The sequence below is a fragment of the Ptychodera flava genome, chromosome 19, assembly GCF_041260155.1.
Source record: "Ptychodera flava strain L36383 chromosome 19, AS_Pfla_20210202, whole genome shotgun sequence".
Taxonomy (NCBI): domain Eukaryota; kingdom Metazoa; phylum Hemichordata; class Enteropneusta; family Ptychoderidae; genus Ptychodera; species Ptychodera flava.
Window position 1 is genome coordinate 11,855,366 of NC_091946.1, and position 13,812 is coordinate 11,869,177.

At 37.4% G+C, this 13,812-nt stretch overlaps 1 protein-coding gene across 7 annotated transcripts in view; it reads right to left on the reverse strand.

The window, feature by feature from the left end:
* Positions 1-13,690, reverse strand: part of LOC139118587 (rho guanine nucleotide exchange factor 7-like) — a 60,229-nt gene extending 46,539 nt beyond the window's left edge. The window contains exons 1-2 of one of the 7 annotated variants that reach the window (XM_070681981.1): positions 8,525-8,877; positions 1,657-1,916 (exon numbers count right to left, since the gene is read on the reverse strand). In XM_070681981.1, the coding sequence (XP_070538082.1) occupies positions 1,657-1,846 (190 nt within the window). In that variant the 5' untranslated portion in view covers positions 1,847-1,916; positions 8,525-8,877. Of the gene's footprint in view, positions 1-1,656; positions 1,917-6,815; positions 7,042-8,524; positions 8,906-13,646 lie in introns of those variants that run through there. The other 6 variants (XM_070681983.1, XM_070681982.1, XM_070681988.1 and 3 more) reach the window with 6 other exon arrangements.
* Between the last annotated feature and the right edge of the window lie 122 nt (positions 13,691-13,812).

The window sequence follows — 13,812 nt, forward strand, 5'->3', positions numbered from 1 at the left end:
TCTGTCACAGTACATTTCCTTCTGTGTTATAACGTCATTTATTTTCATGATCCACGGATTACGCGTAAACTGAGGAAGATTTTTCACAATCAAAATTGTAGTACCACAGGGCAAACAGGCATGGAAAATGTTCTCTTTAATCAGTGTTCAAAGTTTTCATTGAATCCACGTACCAGGGGCGATATTTCTCCACTGGTGGGTAATACTCTAGTCACTGAAGTTAACAGCTAGACTGGTCAATCTGCATGCTGGGAAATTTCACTGTAACTTTCAACAGGGTAATTTTCAATAGATTCTGCTTTCACTCTCGGCTGCTCAGAGAAATGTTCACTGGAATTGCTGCTGACGACTGGTGTATCTAATAAATTTACTGTCAGCCTATATGACGATGCTCGTGGCATTTTATTATTCTGTTGTAGCTATGTAGCTATGTAGCATGTTTCTTCAGTAATAGAGACTGTATATTATACACAAAAAATCAACTAAAAACAGTAATATGGGCAATTATTTTTTTCAAGAGTTCACATTAATTTCTTCCAAACCATCAAAATCCATGCACAGAGATCCTAGGCAAACTTGTGTCCAACATTTCAGTACTTCATAAAAGCGTTGCATAAGTCTACAACATATCGAAATTTACTTTGTTTGAGAAAGGGGTGTACCCTAAAGGGTCACAACCTTGGAAACCCTGAAGAAATGTTGAAGAGGGCACGGCACTTGGCGGCTAATTTTAGAATATTAATTTAGCAAACGGTGTACAAGTGAACCACGTTAATCATAAACCAACCACTGACCCCTAGAAGTTGTGAAACTTGTCGATTTGTTGTTTCGATGCTATACAGATATTTCTAAATTAGGACAGATGGTCTTTCCAACACACTGACTTTATACCAGTACACAGAAACTAACTCTTGCTTGTACAATGAGAACACTTGTCTTTTGACAACGATAACTTCAGTTACAATTGGAGATGGGAAGAGTATCTCTTTATTGACAGAATAATATGGCTACCATGACATCACTGTAGGTTGCAAACAAGAACCTGACAGTTGCAAATTTTAACTTTTCACTTCTGTATTCCAGAACTTCATTATCGGTCACACTTCCATGTGATAACGTTACATTTCATACAGAAGTAACAGGATGAAATTTGAACTATTTTCACGATAGCATAGGCGAGCAAAGTTCATTTCCTCCTTTTCAATGATATTTCATAGATGACCTTTGACCTGTCCAAGCTGTTCCCTGACACATCCTGGCATTGATACTGAACGTACCCTACATTGACCACCCTATATTATATTTGTGAGGCCAGTTATACAGGAAGTTACACAGTCTCTCAATTGAACAATGAATCAACAGAACTGGAAGTGGAGTTTCATTTCGTAAGTTCCCGATTTGACAACATGGCTGACTGCTTTGTTGTCAAGTCGGGAACTTGCGAAATTAGGCAGAAGTATTTAATACAGTCCACTATAGAACGGAGTTGCTATGGTGAGCAAAAGGTCAAAGGGCAACTGATATGTTATAAGTTGATCGTTGACAACAGAGATGTCATACTGAAACGAAAACTCAAAATTATCAAAAATAACAAGTACCGTATACTTGAAACCAAGCAACCTTTGATTAAACACTGCTATGAAATATTCAGCTTACCTAGTTTAACTTCTTTCACGTAGTTGCTGGGAAACCATCCAGTTTTCCCGCTAAGCGTCCCTTCCCACCAGCCACCTTCCACCATTTGGGTGATCTGGATAAGATCACCCTTGACGAAGACCAGCTCATCCTCGTTGGTCCCGGCAAACGGGAAGAGCGCCCGGACGTAGGTTGGTCCACTGTCGGTCATTCCTGCAGAATTTTGTGATGTGTTAGAGAAGCAATTCAAACCCAAGTGGCTGGATCATAGCACCTTGTATCTGAAAGAAGAATTAGTAAGTGAGGTGGTTAGTTTGTGCCACAAATGGTTGCGACTTCAAGCTGAGGGCGTACACTAAATGTTTAAATTGGGGCATGGGGTCATTGATAGGTGGTATGGGAAGTGGGGGAGTTCAAGCAGCGATTCCTTTTCATGGATGGGAAATTTTCTTGTGGAAAAAATATTTTCCTAAAATTACTGAAAAGCCTGTCAGTCTGTTCAGTATCTGGCTACAAATGAACACACTACTGAGTAAAAGGCAGGAAATAATTTTCACTCTGTTTGATGAAACGTGGTTAATCCAGATTATCAGAATACTGGCTCTTGGCCTGTTTGTAAAAGTACAATGCATACACAATTTGATAGGTAAATTCTGAAACCACAAATATGCCATTAAACTGAAAGCACATACCCTCTATGACCCGAGGAGACCAACATTTTAACATTGATTTTCCATCGATCTCTGTCAGCAGAGTAACACAAATAACTTTTTGTACAGAGAATATCACTATCAAATGTCATGAGACGGTCACTTTGTCCCACTTTTTCAACATTGAGGAAAAAATAAGCTTCACATGAATTGGAAAACATTCCATATGTTATGCTTACAGCCATCGTAGCAGAATCATCCGCAAGACTGTAGAATCCTGGGCCCAAGCCGAGTTGGATAATAATCCGATACAATCCTGGGTGGTATGTACCTTGTGTTAGCTATGGGAGTCACCCTAACACAAGCAGATTACCAGCTTTGACCTGCTTATTCTCCAGGTATATTGAGGAATTCAACTGTGTGATGCTGTGTAAAGTGGTCTTCGACATCACAAAGATGACACCGCTAGGTGTGTGGTATACATACAAAGTTCAAGTTTGTTCTCACCTATTCACAGTTACACAGCTAGGTATTATTATAACAATATTTTTTCAAAGGTTTAGCCGAGTAGTCTTTGATATGGAAAAGAGCTATTAAACATAGCCATAGGTAAACAGTAGTTCAGAAAGAAAACTCACGCAAACCGTTTGGTGACTGAAAAGACACAAAAAGTGACTAAGGCAAGCTATTCCAGCATTGAGTGTATTCTACCATTTCTTTCTCCAGAGCACGGAAGCTCTGCATCACTACTAATTTCTAAAGGAAGAATTTGAAAATTCCATGAGAGTTCCTTTGTAAAGTGCATTCCATGGAAAATACATCGACGGATACCTGGAGTCAGTGAATTTGCACTTTCCCAAATGCAAAGAGGCTTCTTCAATACAGTTTACAGATTCAGCAGAAATTACATCGGTGGCCTGAAACTTTTTTAAGCAAAATCCCTTCATTGTTTTTTGTTGGAGTATTATCAATATTTCATCAATTGAATCATTATAATTTGAAGTCTATCACAAAAACTAGATTTCAAAAGAAAAGTGCAGGCTGCATATGGCAAGGAACTATGATGGGGAAAATACACAATTGCCAGAAATCACCAGATGAAGTATTTGTGGACCAGCAGTCCAAAGGGAGTTCAGAATACTAGTTACCATGACAACCAATAAACTTGGAAACTGAGACACGTACATGTTTATCAATCATTAGGGCTTGTAAAACTCAAAATCAGGCATAGTCTAGCATCTACCTGTGGGTTTCAGGTTTCAGTGTCCGTGATCGCAAAAATCTTAGTGAAACTCTCAGCACAGCTCTACAATAGATGAGAAATTGTTTTCCACGTTTGTATATTTTGATAAAAGTATTGGTGAAAGTTCATAGGAAGTAGTACAGGTCTGGTGTTTCAGCTCCATAACACCTCCTACTAGTTAATGAAACCGACTGACCAAATATTGACAAGCGTCTTGCACCATCCGTAAAGTTTCAGTTCTGGTGTTTTGCCTGGCTCAGAATCTAGAAGACATGGTAGGGTGCATACCTCTGACAGCAGAAGCTCCGGTTACATTCTGTGACAGTAATGAACACTCTGACTTTTGCTTACTCATGATGGTGATAGAAGCCCACCAAAACAACACACCCTTTCCTTGCCAAGCTTGTAAAGTGCAGAAACTTCCTGGTTTAACATTTACTTTTGTAAACACTCTTTTTCTCACATGCGTAATCTTTTAATCCTGGGGGTTTACAGATCAAATTGCTATGTTGATTTAGCTTGATGTACACTTTGTTTTTGATCATTATACAATCAACACCATCTTTCACAAATCCCCCTGCAATTCTTCAAACCGTCAATTCCATGCCCATCAATAAAGGGAATATTTTCATTTAAAACCCTTTCACCACCATGGTTTGACCCAAAACCCATCCTTCTCAAAGGTGATTGTGGACCTCAGTATGAAGAAATGGGGATGAACAGCTTAAATATCTAAAAATTGCACCCTCACACTATCAGTTGCCTATTTTGGAAGATGTCACAGGCTGAAAAAAGACAGTCACTCAACAAAGTCCATCTTGGTAAGCAGAAGACATAGTACACCTTTTAGTTACATGTATACGTGCAATCGCAACTGACCATTACAAGAAACAAAGTAAGTGCTCATTGTTATTAATGTTTCTTGAGAAATATTACTGATATATAATATTCTTTACACTGCATTATGACAGAAAGTCAACTGCTTATAATATCAACATCTGCCCTGCTGACACTGGTATCTATGGTTACCACTCAAGTATCTATAAGTTACAGTAGTTTCAAACAAGTTGATAAGATGTGTTGATTATTATACTACACATCACTGCTAATAGGTCAAATGTTATAAGTTCTAGTATATACCAGATATTGGAGCCTTGAGTTTTGCAGGGCTGAATGTTAACCTGCTTACACTTATGCTCTATACACAGGTCCAAACTCATCATTGATAACAATCGGTCTGGGCTAAACCATGGTGGTGAAGGGGTTAAACTGGCTAGCAAGTACACTACAGAAGATGTGTAGTCTTCACATGTACATGAACGGTAAGATCAGAGTTGTGGTATCTGATGGTTCTGTCAGGAGAATTAAAAGCAAACCACTTCTCACATAGACAGAGAGAGATAATCAAATTTAATTGTAAAAGGGTAACAGTGTCAGCTTATGAAAAGTTCAAAACATTATTTCACAGAGGTATTTTGTCCTTATCAATCTCTTTGAATTGAAAATGTTTGATGATGGCACATAAAACTAGACTACAAGGAGTCAGTTCCTCATTCTTGCACAACAACTCAGTCTCAAAAGTGAAATGTGACGTGACATGTGAAAAAAAAAGAGAAGAAAATGGCTATAAGTAGAGCAAACAACTGACCGAAGAAATGGTCTGAAACTTGGTCCTGATTGATTCAGAGGGACTATGGTCTTATTACTTTTAACAGGCAAAGCATCAGTGCCTTTTGGGAAAGATAAAGTTCACGAGGCAGATAAAATGTCATTATGGGAGATTAACATTGTCAGTAAAACAGCAACAAACATATTCAAAAGGGATAATATTTGACAGAGAGTCAGACAAGGGGCCTTTGGTAATGAGTATAAAATTCCAATATATGTCTGACAAAATGTCAGTTCAAAGATAAGATATGTTTATCCAGGGAGATAACACTCAGATTTGATTGTGACATCAACATTTCCATCTTTAATGAGATATTCTTCTTCTAAAAGGTATAAATGCCATACGGATCATATTTCATGGGGTATATTATGGTGATAAAGGTTTGCAGAGATTAAATTCTGTGGGATTCGGAAAGGACAGTTGAATAATAAGGTAGAATGCAGATCAGGAACAGATATTTCGACTTTCAAAGTTTGACAATACTTTTCTGGTCTACCACTGGTGGGGGCCCATTTTGATGCTTGTGGAGTAATTAAAGTTTTCACGATCATTTTATTTTTCCCCATAAAGATTACACAGAGATGGCAGTAATTTTCAATTTAAAATCTGGGCTATTTTTAGATAATTTGTATCTCTATAACCAAATTTTGCATGTTGACCCCTGCTTTTTATTCTTGATTTTGAAGGGGAATGGTTTAGGTTTTCTTGAGGAAAGTTTGAGCAAAAGTTTAAGTCTTTCAATTTCAAGGAGCACACAACCTTAACCCTTTGAGCGCTGCAATTTTTCCCACCAAAATTATAGTGTGCAACATTTTACCAATTTTGTGAATTATTCTGGATTTTGTTAACAATTTTGGACCAAATGAACATCACATTTTTATTGGCTTCAGATTTTCATCAAAATTTTAGCAAAATTTAGAAAAAAGTTGACTGGTGTATATTTTGATATAGATGACAAAAATTGACTTCGGCGCTCAAAGGGTTAACAAGGTGGAGAATTATCATAGGGGGTTTTTAAACAATTGCTGGAGGCTAGGATTTCATCAGAAGTAGTGTACAGTCATGTCACAAAATGTTTCAAAGAATACAGTGAAAAGAAAAGCTGAGTGTTTTGAAAGAAAACATTACAACACTACTAATTGAGTGGCCCAATTTGAACTTCTCTGATGTAACTGTCAGCCCACACAATCCATGAATCATTCATTGCAAACAACAAATTGTCAAACACTTTTTCATACCTACAAAATAATACTGCTTAACTTGTTTGAACTCTTGTTAAGTTTGATTTCAATTTAATACAACACTTAAATGCGGTCTTTTCCAATGAATGCATTTGATCATAACTCAATATCAGAAAGGACAATCCATAGAGCTGTTAAACATATTAATTTAAAGTTAGGCTTCCAATACATCACAATAGTGGCTAGGCAAACTGAAACAGCAGCAATATTGGCTAGATCACTTCCTGCGAAAGCGCCCAAATCAAACAACAGCATTGGACGTTACCAGTCAGCCTTCAAAGAATTTGTCAAAAACTCTTGGGTAAACAAATTTACATACATATGGGTCACACACATCGATAACAAGACATTGTTAATACATACATGTAAGAACTTACACAGTCTACTGTTGACAGGTTATCATCCAGACGACAGTAAACCTGAAAATTTCCAATTGGGGAAAGATCTGTACTGTAATGGTGAAACTGTAATCACTCTGGTGTGAAATGACACAGCTATGGTTGCAAAGCCAGGGATAATTGTTGCTGAAAATGGGTCAGGAGTATTTCAATAATCAGCTTCTGCCAGCCATTCACTGCTTCCTAAAGACTGTCGACCAGGAAATAGCCAAATAATAACGGACACTTATCAAACCGGAAGCAACTGATGATTTTTTATTGATAAATCTACACAGTGTATGACCATTTTTGGCTTCCAACTTCCCAATCTAAACAATGGCCACATACACCTTAAAATAGACCAGTTTTCACTTGTTATACTCCTAATGTCACAATCAGTGACATCTGCTCAACTGTCATATTTCCATGATTACCCTTGCATATTTTGATCATCCGACTTTAAAATGGAAATACATACGGCCTTCAAACTATATTTATGTCACATGATCACTCATGCTGAGTTTTAATTATTCACGATGTAAAATTGGATTTAATCCAATGAAGAGATGTATAGGGAATTACACAAACAGTATTAATTTCTTAAATAACCAATCTTATTCAGACAGCAATTTGTGTATAGTCAGCGACACACTGAAAGCTGAAGACTTTGTCATTTATAATCGTTGCATATTAATATACATCATGATGGGCTGTGATGCCAGGGGTGACGAGTTTGTCAATGTTGAGGACTGGATCCCCAGAAACAAGTTTGTTCTAGAGTGTGTATAGAAGGATATGGACGTGTCATATCCTTTTGTTTTCCATTGAAATTGTAATCTATTATGTAAATTTCCTCGTAAGACAATCTGACGCCTGACTCAGGCCTTTAAACCATGTCAATGTTGAACAACACAGGTGTCAACTAAACATTTCGATGGAATTACAGTTAGTGCTGCTGGTCTGTTTAGTTTCACAGCATCCCATAAACCGCGAGTGGGGCTAAATGCTGCGGTTTAGTGAAAGTGTGTGTTCATATGACCACGCTACTGCGAGTGTGTCACTTATAAATACATGGTCAATGGATGTAGCATGATTATAGCATAGACAGTAGTCTATAATATGGCTATAATAGGGTGCACTGTGGTCTGTGCTGCAGGCAGGGAAACTACATACTACATCATAATACATGTGCAAATCAAAAGGCGCCTGGGAATCTGTGTCTCGTTCGAGATCTGCTATCGTACTTGCAGTTTCACTGCCACAGAACAACTTCAACGCAACTGATTAAAATACCTGCAAATGTCCAGCAAAAGGCAAATCATTAACAGATCCGTGTGAACCTATAACACTATGGCCTACCGAATCATCCCGGTGCATGGACGCCGCCATCTTGGATATGAGTACCCGCGTCGGGACTTCAGTGATTCGAAAAGCGAGTAGAATATAACCCTTATCATTTCTTAATTTTTAGATCAAAGAAATAAAACGGTAAATGTCACTACTATTCTACCTGTAGACAAAGTCATGCTGATTTATAGAGTGTAAAATACTTCTTTGCATAACTATTTTCTTACGGTCAGGGGGTCAGAGGGTGGGCTTGTCTGTCATATCCATACACACTATGTATATGCAGTACAGAGTACAGAGACATAAGTTTCAACACCGGAGTGATGGCATTGAAGCCACACACACTCATAACATTTGCATACCTGTCCCGTTGAAAGTTGAATAAATCTTCTCGGTCTTCTAACTGTCACAGTCTTTTCCTTCTCATTTTGTTACAATATTCGGTAGATCGTTTTCCGGGGTATTAAGGTCTGTCCTCGACGTAAACTATTCTGAAACCTTCCACACTTTACACACGGAAGCGCGACCTCACAATCCACCTACCGCAAATTGGTAAATATGCTCATCCACTTGATAATTACACTGCCTCCAAGAAAATAAACAAATGAAGATTACCTTATACTAGAATGGATCCTGATAAAACCGTAATTTTACCGTAATATTCAAATACTGAATGTATAACTGTTCACTTTTGCATGACTAACGATAAAACTTTTCGTGCACGATACCGTAATATAATTATCAGACGTAAGGGAGAATGATAATAAGATGTAACAGCCAAAAGAAATCAAATACCCTAGTTTCCAAAAATAGTATCATTACAAATGCTATTGGCGCTGAGAGGTGTGGCCACACGAGCCCTGCACCTTCGCCTTCTGCTCTTCTGCCACTAGGCGAGCTCACTTCTGAATGAAAACTGAAAGACTTACGTGGACCCAAACGAAATGATAGAGTGTCATTCGGATAAATCTTGTAGTTTACTTCATTCTTTCGCAAAGTATTTGTCAAGGTCAGAGGTCGGAAGACTAAATGACGTCATTGACCGAGCTCACTGGTTTCACGCCCAAAAATCTCACACCACACAAAGTCAAGAGGGCCGGGTCAGACCACTCAACTCTGTCAGTGTCTGTTGTGGCTGTTGTTAGAAATGTTCTGAGTGATTGACAGGTTCTGTATCACAAAGTGTGTTTTTTTTGCGAAAGACAGAAGTAGTACAATTTTCATCCGTCAGATATCACGAACCTCACGTGCTATACTATAGACTAGTATAATGTGGGAAGTTGTACGCAGAAAGGAGACTGCATCAAAATCCTCAGGGGAATTGAAGAGGCAATTTTTTAACGGGGGGGGGAAGAGGCAATTTTTTAACGGGGGCGGGGGGGGGGGGCGGTGATCATGTCAACTAAATATTTTGTGCGTCATATTCATATGCTATTGTATCATATGTGTCATAGAATACAGCCGGGCAGCGTGCAAGGAAGTACAAAGGTTTCCTGTGATTGTCTACTGATAGGAATAGGGTGGGAAGGGGGGGGGGGCTTAGGGCACATCAATTTGCTTTTAGTTGAGCGGGGGTGTTTCTGGCTGAAACTGGCTTCTAAACCAAGTCTTCGAATTTATAAACCTGCTTCTGAGATCCGGAATGTAAATTTGCTGCATTTTGTTTGCGATTAGGGGAACAGGACTGAAACTGAAACACATAGGCTGCTTCTGGCCAAATCTTTCATAAAAGTAGTGACAGTTGTAAGTACAAATCTGCATAGCTTATTGTTTTCCATCAGGCGAGTCACCAACCTCCTTCTCCCCGTTGTGACAAAATTAGACAAAGTTCACTGAGGGATGGCGAAATTCTGTTTGGTGAATTTCAAACTTGCAGAGCAACTATGAGGTACGTGGTATCAATAGTGAACAAAACAGTTTTACAATTTGAACAATGGCCGACTTTAAAGTCGGCCACTTTTTATGAAGTTTGTTTGAAGCAAGATACTACTGATATTGTTTTACATGTTGAAAGATACTGTATTGAATGAATGGGTGACCATGCCTATATTATATCGACCCCAGTTTTAGACACAATTCATGAAAACATTCTGAAAATGAATTAAGGGAGACTTCAGTAATTACAGGGGGTGGGCTGGGGGAATTTGGGGAGGGTCACTTTTTAGAAAACAGTTCAAGGGGGAGGGTCACTTTAACCTATCTTGGGAGCTCAGGGTCACTTTTGATAGAAGCTGATTTTATGGCCAAAGCTTTGATTGTCCATGTGATATTTCATAATAGGAAATCACCTACAAAATACATACAATTTATAGACCGCCATGCATATAGTAATTGACATTTCAGTAAAATTCCAAAATCGAATTTCTTACACAACAATAGATTTGTAACCACTCTAGTCTAATCAAGAACAATAATCTTAATAATCAAGCATACATATATGCACAGATTAATCTAATTTTGTACTAAAAAATCATTCATAGTTTCATCATAGACTGCAATGCATAGTGAATCGACATTTCAGTGAAATTCCAAAATCAAATTTCTTACACAACCATAGACTTGTAACCACTCTAGTCTAATCAAGAACAATAATCTAAATAATCAAGCATACATAAATGCACAGATTTATCTAATTTTGTACTGAAAAAAATTATTCATAGTTTCATCATAGACTGCAATGCATAGTGAATCGACATTTCGGTGAAATTCCAAAATCAAATTTCTTGCACAACCATTGACTTGTAACCACTCTAGTCTAATCAAGAACATTAATATCAATAATCAAGAGTACACAAATGCACAGATTTACCTATTTTTGTATTGGAAAAAACTATTCATAATTTCATCATAGACACCATGGATAGTGAACCAACTTTTTAGATGAAATTCAGAAATCAATTTCTTGTACACAAATGCACATTTTACTTCCCTATTCAAGCAAAGTACATTTAATACATTATCAAACATATATAACTACAGATATAGCATGTTTTGTGGGGGTAAATTGTCAATAATTTGCCTGATAGACTCCATGTACTATATTATGATTTGATATTTTGGATGAAGCACTTAATCAGCTACATCTTGCCTTCTTATCCGGTAGTTGCACAAAATATTTTGACCCTCCCTCAAATGTATGAAATACCATATCTCTTCAAAAATTCTTGCGTGATAAATTGCGAATATCCCTCCAAAAACACCAGCCCTCCCCTCTGTAATTTGTCCCTAACATAACAATTGAACCAATTGTTATGTAAATTAGCTGATACTGTTTTAGTTATTCCTGGGGAGAATACCGCAGTGGTTTGGGGGAGGGTCAAGTTTTAGAATGTCAGACGAGGGGGAGGGTCACATTTTAGACAGGAGGATAGGAGGAGGGTCACATTTTACGGTACAGGTGTGCGCGAAATTCCCCCGGCCAACCCCCCTGTAATTACTGAAAGCTCCCTAATTGTCATGACCATTAATTCATTTTGGCAATGGTTTCAGTGATTTGTCTAAAATTGGGGTCAAATATATGCATAGTCACCCATTCATTCAGTATCTTTCAACATGTAAAACAATATAAGTAGTATCTTGCATCAAACAAACTTCATAAAAAATGGCCAACTTTGTCCCTTTAATTCTGATATCTTTTCCGAATAAAATATGATCAATTCCTTTGGTGTCTCATTGGTGAACATGTCAGATCACAGACCAAACAAGATACAACGGCTGGAAATCTAATTAAGTTTGACAACTTTTATTATATTTGTTCAAAGATAATATTAATATCATAAAATTTGAAAAGCATTATCATCATAGATATATCACAAACAATACAAGTATCTTAGGCTTATAAAGCTTTCAACAAAAAAGATTCTGGTAGTTTGGAAGTGAACAAAATATACATACATTTGAGATGAAAGAATCTGGAATGCTTTCCAAATTTCTACTTGGTGAAACTTTTTATCTGTTTCATAACTCATTCCTAGGTTACCATTTCTATTGGGTTGGTATAGTGCCAATTCCTCCAATACTAATTTTACCTTTCAATGTGGGCCAACAGCTCATAGGGGTTGTTATGTGAGACTGAGCCTAGTTCTTCGACAAAGCATTTTTACCTATGGAGATTTTTGGCCTTCACCCAAAAATCTCCAGAGGCAAAAATACTTTGTCGAGGGACTATGTGAGACCAACATACACAAGATTACATTGACTAATTTGTCTATGCTAAACAAGACCTCTCAGAAATACAATTTCTTAATATGAAGGTTACATTCACGCGTTTCCAAGGTAACTGCCCAGTATTCTCCATCTTAATCATCAATACAAACTTGAGATCACATTGTGTTAAACTTATGGGGGAGGGGAATTATTTTTAATTTTTAACAGAAACAAGATGTTGAGGATTCTATTCACCCTACAGGCTTCAAAATGAAGCCATTCATGCAGCAGACCTAATGTTGTAAAATTTTAATTTCAAAATCATTGTCCAAAAGGTGCATTCTAACTTGTATTATACGTGATTCCTTGTCCTTGTCAAACCTCTGAAATAGTTGCCATGGTAATTATAGGTAGTTCAGTAAATTTAGCGGCATGGCATGATATTGGCTTCCTATGAAAACTTTGGACGAATTTGTGTGTTTTTCAACCGTGTTTATTGCTGCACACCATGGTCAACGTGTGATTTTGATTTTTTTCAGTAGTGACATTACTTGAAATCATGAGTCCCTTTAAAACTACAGCAGTTTAAAAACATCAATTTTAGGAAAAGTTTTAAATACAATAATCATGAATAATGTATAACATCATGAAAATCTGCAAATATTCATTTGTTACATAAGCCTATTGATTAAAAAGAGAAAAATATTCTGATTTCACAACTTTGCAAGTTTTACTGAATTAAGCAAAATTATCAGGAAGTGAAATTCGATTCAACTTAAAAATGTGCTCCCTTCCACTCAAAACACATCCTCTTCCTTTGGCATACAAATCAAACCTAATTATTGAAAACAGTAACAGGTTGTACTGGAGTTTTTGTCAGTGAAAGGAGACTAAAAAAAATTCAATGGTTGTTGGTTCTGTCAATACAGTCAACCTGTTGCTGCACTTCCTATATTAGTTGGCAACTTGTCAACTTCGCCAAGTTGATGGTGGGCAGGCATTGCCATTATGGGGGCACAATCATGTGGACGACACTAGAGATCAACACACAGTGGGAAGAAAATTGGGCAAAATATATCTGAAAGAGCCTGGGCAAGCGAGATTTCCTGATGAGGAATAGGATTAGAAAGGAGAGAACTGGGGGGCATGGGGAAGAATTTTTCAATTTGTAAACAACCTTCACTCTATCCTTGTATTTCTAATGTTATCCAACGTACCATAGAAAAGCATATTCACATATAAAAACACTTCTGGTTACAGATCTGCTCATTACCTGCCCTTGCCTCACCAACATTGATAGAAATCGACACCATACATGAAATACACTTGCCTTCTCACCTTCCCTTGCAAAACTTCTGTACAGCCTAGAATGGTTTTATTGGATAGTCTGACATGTATACAAGGAAATAAGGATTACAAATGTGTACATAAGCCTGTTTATAAATATTGAATAATGAAAAGAAGTTCCTGTGGAATATTTTGCATTGTTTTAGACCATCAAAAG